The 12,389-nt window shown below is 39.7% G+C and overlaps 1 protein-coding gene across 4 annotated transcripts in view; it reads left to right on the top strand.

Moving 5' to 3' along the window:
• Window positions 1–12,389, top strand: part of Mcf2 (MCF.2 cell line derived transforming sequence) — a 120,141-nt gene that overhangs the window by 19,262 nt on the left and 88,490 nt on the right. For 3 of the 4 annotated variants that reach the window (XM_087600201.1, NM_001427408.1, XM_087600202.1), the window contains 2 exon segments: window positions 1,842–1,956; window positions 8,074–8,164. In XM_087600201.1, the coding sequence (XP_087456327.1) occupies window positions 1,842–1,956; window positions 8,074–8,164 (206 nt within the window). 4 annotated transcript variants of the gene reach the window in all.

Raw genomic sequence — 12,389 nt, 5'->3', positions numbered from 1 at the left:
GAAAGGCAGAAAGACAGAGAAAGAAAGAGAGAGGCAGAGAAAGATGGAGAGACAGAAGACAGACAGAAGCACAGACACATATTGTCTCTTTCTCTCTCTCTCTTTCTCTCTCTCTCTCTCTCTCTCACACACACACACACACACACACACACAAGGGCTGGGTGTGGCAAGATCTCTCTACCGTCACTTTTATCTCATATGCTTGTAACTCTAGTATTAGGCACATAAGCATTAGGGTTATGGCCCCTTGCTAGGTTGGCAACTTGACCATTATCTAATGAACTTGAAAAGTACTTATTTTACTTTTAAGAAATTGTTTGTTGGTGCGCATTAATGTAGGTACCTGCAGAGGCCAGAAGAGGGTGTAGGAACCCTTGGAACTGAAGTTCCAGGTGCTTGTGAGCCACATGACTGACATGTGATGAGACCTGAACTTGGTCAGTCCCTCTGCCAGAGCACTGCCAACTGTGAAACCATCTCCCCAGTCCCTCAAATGGACTTTGCTAAAATATATTTTAGACGAATGTTTTGTGTGTGTGTGTGTGTGTGTGTGTGTGTGTGTGTGTGTGTGTATTCACCATGTGCATACTTGGTACTTATGGAGGGAGGAAAAGGATGTCAAATCCCCTGTAACTGGAGGTATAAATGACTGTGAGCCACCATGTGAGTGCTGGGATTTGATTCTGGGTCCTCTGAAAGAACACTAAGTGCTTTTAACTGCTGAGTCATTTCTCCAGCCCCTGAATTTTTTTTCTCCCCACCCCCACCTCTCTTTTGTTTTGGTTGTTTTTGAGACAGGGTCTCATTGTGTTCCTCTGCCTTTCCTGGAACTCTCTATGAAGAACAGGCTGGCCTCAAACTCATAGAGATCTGCCAGCTTCTGCCTCCCGAGTACTGGGATTAAAGGCATGCAACACTATACCCAGCTCTCCTGAACTTTTTTGTGTCTAGTAAAATTCCTTGTTCTAAAGTCTAGTTTGCAGGATAACAGGGTAGATTTCTGTGTCTCTCCACTTTCCCAGCTCTAGCACATGCTGCTATATTTATTTGGGTTCTGGATGCCCTAGCACCATACTTCACACGTGTATGGAAAGTACTTTGCTAGCTAAGCCATTGCTCCAGCCCTGAGTTTTGAATTTTAATTCTAACATTTAGATCATTTATACTACTGTATTTCCTTTCCTGCTAATCTTGACTCCTTGTGCTCAGTTTTATGAAGTTTTCCACTGTCAGCTTCTCAGTTGGAATTTTGGATTATAGCCCTAGCACACAGTACTTCCAAATCTTCTTTGATTGTCCGGCTTGGCAGGTCATCTGTTTCTTCAGCCATATTTATTATGCGTATTACATAAAAGTTTCTTCTTAGCACCAGTGGAAGGGGAAGCCCTGGGTCCTGCTAAGACTGAACCCCCAGTGAACGTGATTGTTGGGGGAAGGGCGGTAATGGGGAGAGGATGGGGAGGGGAACACATATAAAGAAGGGGAGGGGGAGGGGCTAGGGGGATGTTGGCCCGGAAACCAGGAAAGGGAATAACACTCGAAATGTAAATAAGAAATACCCAGTTTAATAAAGATGAAAAAATGTTTCTTCTTACTCATTTAATCTCTCTCTCTCTCTTTCTCTCTCTCTCTCTCTCTCTCTCTCTCTCTCTCTCTCTCTCTCTGTCTCTCTGGAACCATTGTGCTAGATTTTACTTGTTGTTTTGATTTATATAGAAATTGTGATTCTCATAAAACTCTTGGTTACCCAAAACAGACTCTAGTCACCCTCTTTACATATGAAAATACTTATTATGTTTTATCACACAAATTGCTAATTTGGTTGACTTGTTTTATTTTAGGTGGCCGGGGAAGGGACAATGCTTGGATCATTACGTTTCCAGAAAACTGTAACTTCAGATGCATACCAGAGGAAGTCATTGCAAAAGTGCTCAATTACTTGACATCTATTGCAAGGTATGTGGTATTCTATTACATTCTAAAATTTTGTTTTATATCAAAAATACACTTGAAGGTTAAACAGGGAACTAGCTTGCCTGTTTATATAGTTATTGTTATCATGAATAATAAGTTCACCTAAAGTAAATAACTGTAAGAGGAGGCTGCCAACTACTTATTTATGAATATATTTAAAAATATACTGTAAAATATATTAAGGAGAATATATATGAATATACTGAATATCTGTATAAACATACATAGCACTTTAGAAGCGCTGGTCCTCACAAAGTATAACACTCATATATAAAAGGATACCTTTACTAAGTCAAGAGTGAAGAAACCCATTTTTCCTTTTGTCCAAGGATTACATATAAAGACTATATCAGCAGCAGTGTTGGGAGCTACCAGGAAGGATAATCTGATACTAAAATCAGTTGGCATCACTGTGTGCTAAAATGGAACACTTAGAAGCCTCCTTTGGAGGAGCTGAGAGGAGTTCTCAGCACTAAGAATGCAAGCATGACCAGTCAGATCATTTATAAGATTCCAGCATCCATACAGTAAGCCAGGGATCTCTCATGCACCTGTAACCACAGCGATGAGGAGTGGGAGCCAGGAGAATCTTTGGCTTTTCAATTTTCAGCTTAGCCAAGAAAATTAGAGGTTCAAGTTTAGGGAAAAGACCTCATCTCAAAAGAATAGGTAGAAATGACATAGGAAGACATCCAATGCCCTCTTACACACACACACACACACACACACACACACACACACTTTAGATATCATATTTATGTTGAATCTAATCTATCTATCTATCTATCTATCTATCTATCTATCTATCTATCTATGTATCTATCTATCTATTTGTTTATTTAAGACAGGGTCATACTTTGTGGCCCTAGCTAGATAGCCTAGACTTTCCTATGCAGACAAGACTGGCTTCATAAAGATATTTGCCTATTTCTGCTTTCAGAGTACTGGGATTAAAGGGCTGTATATCACCATGTCCAGTCAAGATAAATTTTTAAAGAAAGAAGTTTCCATTTATTAACCCCCAAAATAGAGAACATAATTTATTTGAAGAGTCTTATGAACAAAAATCAAGTTCTAGAAGAGAAAATTTATCGTATACCTATACAAACTTAAAGTATTTTTAGGGAAAATCTAAGTTATGTTATCCATGAAATTGCCTTCTCTCAAATGTAAAGAGCAGCCTGCATTGTAAAACAATATATTTAACTATATATTTTTCAAGTGAATGAAAAAAATCATTGATAATTGCTCTATGAGATTAAGCTTGATGTTATGAAAGACACTAATTGTTGAGTTTTCTCATCACCATGATGTCAAGATTTCAAATCTGTTATCCTAACCCATCTTTATCCAGTTATATCATTTTGTGTACTTTTATTTTGTTTATTTGTATCTGCGTGTTTTTGTGTAAGTGAATGCTGTTTGTATGTGTACGTGTGGAAGCCACAAAAGGGCAATGAATCCCTTGGAACAGGAATTACAGGTTGTTGTGAGCAACTTGATGAAGGTTCTGGGAACCAAACTCAGGAATTCTGCAAGAGGAGTAAGTACCCTTAACCACTGAACCATCTGTCTAGCCACCTCACTTAAAAGACGTTAGTACTGAAAAACAAAGTTTAAATAATAAATAGGCTTCATCCCAGGCATGAGGGATGGTTTAATATACGGAAAACCATCAACGTGATCCATTATATAAACAAACTGAAAGAACAAAACCACATGATCATTTCATTAGATGCTGAGAAAGCATTTGACAAAATTCAATACCCCTTCATGATAAAAGTCCTGGAAAGAATAGAAATTCAAGGCCAATACCTGAACATAGTAAAAGCCATATACAGCAAACCAGTTGCTAACATTAAACTAAATGGAGAGAAACTTGAAGCAATCCCACTAAAATCAGGGACTAGACAAGGCTGCCCACTCTCTCCCTACTTATTCAGTATAGTTCTTGAAGTTCTACCCAGAGCAATCAGACAACAAAAGGAGGTCAAGGGGATACAGATCGGAAAAGAAGAAGTCAAAATATCACTATTTGCAGATGATATGATAGTATATTTAAGTGATCCCAAAAGTTCCACCAGAGAACTACTAAAGCTGATAAACAACTTCAGCAAAGTGGCTGGGTATAAAATTAACTCAAATAAATCAGTAGCCTTCCTCTACACAAAAGAGAAACAAGCCGAGAAAGAAATTAGGGAAACGACACCCTTCATAATAGACCCAAATAATATAAAGTACCTCGGTGTGACTTTAACCAAGCAAGTAAAAGATCTGTACAATAAGAACTTCAAGACTCTGAAGAAAGAAATTGAAGAAGACCTCAGAAGATGGAAAGATCTCCCATGCTCATGGATTGGCAGGATTAATATAGTAAAAATGGCCATTTTACCAAAAGCGATCTACAGATTCAATGCAATCTCCATCAAAATACCAATCCAATTCTTCAAAGAGTTAGATAGAACAATTTGCAAATTCATCTGGAATAACAAAAAACCCAGGATAGCTAAAACTATCCTCAACAATAAAAGGACTTCAGGGGGAATCACTATCCCTGAACTCAAGCAGTATTACAGAGCAATAGTGATAAAAACTGCATGGTATTGGTACAGAGACAGACAGATAGACCAATGGAACAGAATTGAAGACCCAGAAATGAACCCACACACCTATGGTCACTTGATTTTTGACAAAGGAGCCAAAACCATCCAATGGAAAAAAGATAGCATTTTCAGCAAATGGTGCTGGTTCAACTGGAGGTCAACATGTAGAAGAATGCAGATCTATCCATGCTTATCACCCTGTACAAAGCTTAAGTCCAAGTGGATCAAGGACCTCCCCATCAAACCAGATACACTCAAACTAATAGAAGAAAAACTAGGGAAGCATCTGGAACACATGGGCACTGGAAAAAATTTCCTGAACAAAACACCAATGGCTTATGCTCTAAGATCAAGAATCGACAAATGGGATCTCATAAAACTGCAAAGCTTCTGTAAGGCAAGGACACTGTGGTTAGGATAAAACGGCAACCAACAGATTGGGAAAAGATCTTTACCAATCCTACAACAGATAGAGGCCTTATATCCAAAATATACAAAGAACTCAAGAAGTTAGACCACAGGGAGACAAATAACCCTATTAAAAAATGGGGTTCAGAGCTAAACAAAGAATTCACAGCTGAGGAATGCCGAATGGCGGAGAAACACCTAAAGAAATGTTCAACATCTTTAGTCATAAGGGAAATGCAAATCAAAACAACCCTGAGATTTTTACCTCACACCAGTGAGAATGGCTAAGATCAAAAACTCAGGTGACAGCAGATGCTGGGGAGGATGTGGAGAAAGAGGAACACTCCTCCATTGTTGGTGGGATTGCAGACTGGTACAACCATTCTGGAAATCAGTCTGGAGGTTCCTCAGAAAATTGGACATTGAACTGCCTGAGGATACAGCTATACCTCTCTTGGGCATATACCCAAAAGATGCCCCAACATATAAAAAAGACACGTGCTCCACTATGTTCATCACAGCCTTATTTATAATAGCTAGAAGCTGGAAAGAACCCAGATGCCCTTCAACAGAGGAATGGATACAGAAAATGTGGTACATCTACACAATGGAATATTACTCAGCTATCAAAAACAACGACTTTATGAAATTCATAGGCAAATGGTTGGAACTGGAAAATATCATCCTGAGTGAGGTAACGCAACCACAGAAAAACACACATGGTATGCACTCATTGATAAGTGGCTATTAGCTCAAATGCTTGAATTACCCTAGATGCCTAGAACAAAAGAAACTCAAGACAGATGATCAAAATGTGAATGCTTCACTCCTTCTTTAAAAGGGGAACAAGAATACCCATTGGCAGGGAATAGAGAGGCAAAGATTAAAACAGAGACTGAAGGAACACCCATTCAGAGCCTGCCCCACATGTGGCCCATACATATACAGCCATCCAATTAGACAAGATGGATGAAGCAAAGAAGTGCAGACCGACAGGAGCCGGATGTAGATCGCTCCTGAGAGACACAGCCAGAATACAGCAAATACAGAGGCAAATGCCAGCAGCAAACCACTGAACTGAGAATAGGACCCCCATTGAAGGAATCAGAGAAAGAACTGGAAGAGCTTGAAGGGGCTCGAGACCCCATATGTACAATAATACCAAGCAACCAGAGCTTCCAGGGACTAAGCCACTACCTAAAGACTATACATGGACTGACCCTGGACTCTGACCTTATAGGTAGCAATGAATATCCTAGTAAGAGCACCAGTGGAAGGGGAAGTCATGGGTACTGCTAAGACTGAACCCCCAGTGAACTAGACTGTTGGGGGGAGGGCGGCAATGGGGGGAGGGTGGGGAGGGGAACACCCATAAGGAAGGGAGGGAGGAGGGGGATGTTTGCCCGGAAACCGGGAAATGGAATAACACTCGAAATGTATATAAGGAATACTCAAGTTAATAAAAAAAAAAAAACAATGAGTTTATGAAATTCATAGGCAAATGGTTGGAACTGGAAAATATCATCCTGAGTGAGGTAACGCAACCACAGAAAAACACACATGGTATGCACTCATTGATAAGTGGCTATTAGCTCAAATGCTTGAATTACCCTAGATGCCTAGAACAAAAGAAACTCAAGACAGATGATCAAAATGTGAATGCTTCACTCCTTCTTTAAAAGGGGAACAAGAATACCCATTGGCAGGGAATAGAGAGGCAAAGATTAAAACAGAGCCTGAAGGAACACCCATTCAGAGCCTGCCCCACATGTGGCCCATACATATACAGCCACCGAATTAGACAAGATGGATGAAGCAAAGAAGTGCAGGCCGACAGGAGCCGGATGTAGATCGCTCCTGAGAGACATAGCCAGAATACAGCAAATACAGAGGCGAATGCCAGCAGCAAACCACTGAACTGAGAATAGGACCCCCGTTGAAGGAACCAGAGAAAGAACTGGAAGAGCTTGAAGGGGCTCGAGACCCCTTATGTACAACAATGCCAAGCAACCAGAGCTTCCAGGGACTAAGCCACTACCTAAAGACTATACATGGACTGACCCTGGCCTCTGACCTCATAGGTAGCAATGAATAGCCTAGTAAGAGCACCAGTGGAAGGGGAAGCCTTTGGTCCTGCTATGACTGAACCACCAGTGAACTAGATTGTTGGGGGGAGGGCGGCAATGGGGGGAGGATGGGGAGGGGAACACCCATGAAGAAGGGGAGGGGGAGGGATTAGGGGGATGTTTGTCCGGAAACCGGGAAAGCGAATAACAGTCGAAATGTATATAAGAAATACTCAAGTTAATAAAATAAAAAAAATAATAAATAGGAAGAGTATGGTTCGTGTGTGTGTATGTGTGTGTACATATATATATAACAATATATAAATATATATAACAATATATGTATATATAAATATACATACATACATATATACATACATACATATATACATATTTACAGAGTTTTTCTTTGTTGCCCTGGCTGTCCTAGAACTCACTCTGTAGATGAGGCTGGCCTCAAATTCAGAGATCCACCTGCCTTTACCTACCAAGTGCTGGGATTAGAGGCGTATGTGCCACTATGCCTAGCATTCTTTTTTTTTTAAAGTATTATTCATTTATTATCTGTAAGTACACTGTAGCTGTCTTCAGACACACCAGATGAGGGCATCAGATCTTCTTACAGATGGTTGTGAGCCACCGTGTGGTTGCTGGGAATTGAACTCCAGGACCTCTGGAAGAGCAGTCAGTGCTCTTAACCATTGAGTCGTCTTTCAAGCCCTTAAAATAATTTTAAACATAGCAGGTTTTTTCTTTTTGGTTTATTATGAGAAGGCTTTCACTATATAGCTCTGGCTGTCCTGGAACTCACTCTGTAGCCAGGCTGACCTCAAACTCACAGAGATTAACCTGTCTCAGCCTCAGGGAATGCTGAGATTAAAGTATAACAGTACTCCTGGCTAAGATAGCACTTCCAAATCTAAACTTGTCTTTAGTTAAAGATCATATGTAAAATACATAATCATAAACAAAGACACATAACAGAGGATTGTTACTAATAAAAATTATTACATCTTCTATAGACAAAGTGGATCTGACTCCCGATTTACTATTATTCTGGATCGAAGAATGGATACATGGTCTTCCCTCAAAATTTCCCTCCAGAAAATCTCAGTAAGTACCATGCACTTCATAGTTGTATGTACATATATACACACACACATATATTGGCCTTTGGAAGTATGTATTATTTTATATTGATGGAGACAACAGGTATTGATATTGATGTAATGTGAAGGGGAAGTAGGAAGAATAGTTTGTGATCTTAAGTAAAGACCTCCCTCCCAATCTAAATCGTAGTGGGCATGAATGAGTAACTGATGGTTCCGTTTCTAAGTAAACAAAGACTATGTAATGCTCTGTACAGCTTTCAGAGGAAGACATACATTTTATGGGATCTTTAGAAAACGGAGATGGCTGATTAAGACCACTCCCACTAGAGCAAAGACATGACACAAACACTGAGGTTATTGAAGTTCTACGTCAGTACTTTTTTTGCTATATTATTTGTTGATAAACATAAAAATATACTAACACATAGAGCCAGATGTAATAGCAAATTAAGGCTATCTGTTTCATATTCATCATGAATTAGTCTTTTTTGGGGGAATCTTTTAGTAGTGGTTTTCTATTATTGTTTATGAAAGGTATATAAACAGTGCATCTTAATTTTCTTTTCTGTTGCTATGATCAAACTTTTTGGGGAAAGCATCAAACTGGGGAAAGCTCATGATTCTAGGCTATATAGTCGCTTTGCTGGCTGGTAGCCTAGCTCTTGTTTATGATAGAATATGTCTCACAGAAAGTGATAGAGCAGTCCACTTAGCCCTTTTTCTGGCTTCTGCGCATGCGCTTGGGTGTGTGAACAAACACATACTTACACTCAGTGTATTAATTATTTTCTGCTGCTGTGATAAAACCCTTTGACCAAAACAATTTATAGAAGGAAGTTTATTTGGGGCTATGGTTCCAGAGGGATAAGAGCCCACTATGACAGGGAACCCTGAGACACAGAGGCAAGCATGGTGGTTGGAAAAGGATGGTGAGAACTCACATCCTGAACTGTAAGCAAGAAGAGAGAGCATTTGGAAATGATGAGAATCTCTAAACTCTCTAAGCTTGCCTCCTGTGACATACTTCCCCCGACAAGGCTATACTTACTAAATCTCCCCAAACAATGCCACCAACTGTCCTCACCAAGTGTCCAAATACATGAGCTTATGGGGGACATACTCCTTCAAACCACCACGGTCATACAAAACCAAAGAAAAATTCTCTGGAAGTTTGGTTGATGTAATGGCTATTCCTGGTTGTCACCTTGACTATATCTGGAAGGAACTACAGTCCACAATTGGAAGGCTCACCTGTGATCCATATCTTAAGGCTGAAAAGCACAAGTTTCTGACCTGGATCTTGGCATGGAAATTTTGAGGCACAGTGGCTAGGTAGTACACACCTTTAATCCCAGAAGACTAAGGCAAGGAGATTTGTGGTACAAAACAAGTCCCAGATCCAGGTGTGGTGCCTTTAATTTGGGCCACACCTGCTAGAGACCTACATAAGGACATTGGAAGAAGGAAGATTTGCTTTTTCTGCTTGCATTTACTTGCCAGCACATCTGTTGAAATCTACTTCTGCAGAAGACCAGCTCAAAGAACTAGCCTTATAGGACTGAGCGATTATTAGAATCTTGGATTTGCCATCCACAGCTGCCCATTGTTGGGTTAGTTGGAGTACAGATGGCAAGTCATAACAATAAATTCCCTCAATATAGAAAGACATTCCATATGTTCTGTGACTAGCGAACCCTGACTTATACAGTTGGTTAGATGTTTCTTAATATTTTTATCTTATTTCTTTTAAAAGATTTATTTCATTTAAAATTATATATGTACATATGTATGTTCATATATGGTTACATGCACATGTAAGTGTTAATGTTCAAGGAATTTAGAAGATGTTGGGTCCCTTGGAACCGGAGTATGTGGTTATGAACCACCTGGCATGGGTGCTGGTATCATACACACTAATTGTGTCTCAGCCAGCCGCTGGCTACTGGCCATGTTTGAAGTAAAGATGACTATCAATAGGATGATGATGAATATTGAACTGTGATTAGAACATATTGAAAGAAGAAAAATCTAAATCTATATTTTTTTTAAAAAATGTGATATTGAATCTGATCTCATGAGGTAAATTTCTCATTCTGTAAACTTGTGGTGACCATGGTGGAGGGGAGAACCGACTTCTCCTAGTTGTCCTCTGACCTACAAAACATGTGCTGTGAAATGCATGCACCTCCCCCCCCCAACAGACACATGTACTCATACAATGAAACAAACATAAATAAATGAATAACTTTAAAATGCAAAAAGAACTTCTGGTAAAAGTAACCATTGTGTAACATGGGCTGTTTGTGGTCTATTACTTTAACACTTGCCACTTTTTTTTCTGCTCCTAGAGATGGAACCTAGAGCTATACATTGCTACCACTGACTTACAACCTCATGTGGTCTGTTATTTTTAGTAAGATCACTATATAGTTCAATTGAAGATGTTAGCTCACAGCTTTCCCAAATAAAAGAATGTAGGTAAGTTAGGCTTCATAATTAATAAGAGAAGACATTTGAAGTTATTGCTGACCGACACATAATAATTGTCTGTATTAGGCTGAAGAGATGATTCAACAGTTAAGAGCACTGGCTGCTTTTCAGGATAACCTAGCAGGTTCAGTTCCCAGCACTCACATGGCTGTTCACAAACATCTCGAACTCCAGTTCCTGTGTATTTTACCTTTCTCCTAACTTCTGTGGGCTACTGCATGCATGTGATATACAGAGATATGCTCAGGCTCCCATATATGCATAAAATAAAAGTATTAAAAATAATTGTGGCCATGTCAGGTGGTATATACCTTTAATCCTAGCCCATAGGAAGCAGGCCAATCTGAGGTTGTGGCCAGCCTCACATACAGAGAGTTCCAGGAAAGCCAGGGATTCATAGAGAAAACTAGTCTCAAAAAAAAAAAAACCCACAAAAAAGAAAAAAAAAGTTGTATGTGCAAAATGTACTTTCACACACATATACATTGTGTAGTGATGTGACTATCACATTTAAACATTTATCATTTTTTGTTGTAAGAACATTTAAAATGCTCTCTTTTTAGCTATTTTGGGGGGAAGGTTAATTTGAGGGAGAATCTTCTCCATCTTAAAAAGTTTGCATGCATATTTTGTCCTTTCTAGATTATTATCAGGATTCAACTTCACAAACTATAACCTTTCTCAATGCTTAGATCAGGATAGAATATAGTAAAACAATACAGAATCGAAGTTTAAGTCTCAGCCAGGGCAGGACAAGAGGACAAGGTATCAGCAAAGTACTACCTTCACAAAGAATCTTAGCATTCCACCTTAAAAAAATCTAACTACGCAGAGGCAAGCCGGTCCCATTTAGACAGTTCCTAAGGAGGAGAGTGGTTTTTTTTTCTCTCTCCCTCCACTCTTAGGATGTGCCTGATCTTCTTGAATAGTCCAGCACTAGTTAATCCACCAGGTTCTATCAGGTTAAGTAGTTAGGGGACTGTGTTAACTCTGAATTACAATGAGCAGCAGGGAAGGATCTGTCAGCTGACTAATCAGGGATAGTGGATTTTTTTGCAGCTCTGCCGCCGTGGTGGTAATGGAAGCAGCCGTAGCTTTGTTTGATAAAGATTTTTGGCTGCCGGTTTTAAATCCCACCCAAGAAGCAGCTCATATTTCATCAATGTTGCGTTGACAATCGGAAAAGAAGAGTGTAATTGTGTATAGGCGAGATGGCAGAAGCAAATCCCCCGAGAGGCAAGATGAGGTTCAGAAGGAATGCGGTAAGGGCTCTGCCTGCAGTCCTGGAAAGCCTATTCCCAAGTTCAAGTGCAGGGATGCTGCAGCGTGGTGCTACAGCACAAACTGCTGACTGGGGCTTTTGAGGATGGGGAGAATGGAGTCGTGGATTTTCTTGAATTGCATTGATGTGATTTCTGTGATACTGGTCTAGGGTAATTTAAGGAAGTGGAGGAGGTAGACATTTAAAATCTCAATGTCATCAAGTTTATCAGAGAGTGTTGTTGGTCATATTATTTGTTTAAAGAGTGTATGAGCAATTAGGAATTGTTCGCCTGCATGGCTTTAAATCACCAGTTAAAAGAATATCGAACAGAAGGATTTACGTGTTTTTAGACAAGGCTTTAGAGGTGATTTCATCAGCACTTGAAAAAGGAGCCCTGCATAGCTGTCACTTTAAAAGTGGAAACATTTAAACATCTGTAATGATAGGAAATCTCAGGGGGCAAAAACTCTAG

This window comes from Rattus norvegicus, chromosome X (genome assembly GCF_021556685.1).
Source record: "Rattus norvegicus strain SHRSP/BbbUtx chromosome X, alternate assembly SHRSP_T2T, whole genome shotgun sequence".
Classification (NCBI taxonomy): Eukaryota; Metazoa; Chordata; class Mammalia; order Rodentia; family Muridae; genus Rattus; species Rattus norvegicus.
The sequence above is the reverse complement of the archived record's forward strand: the minus strand, read 5'-3'. Positions and strand labels throughout refer to the sequence as shown.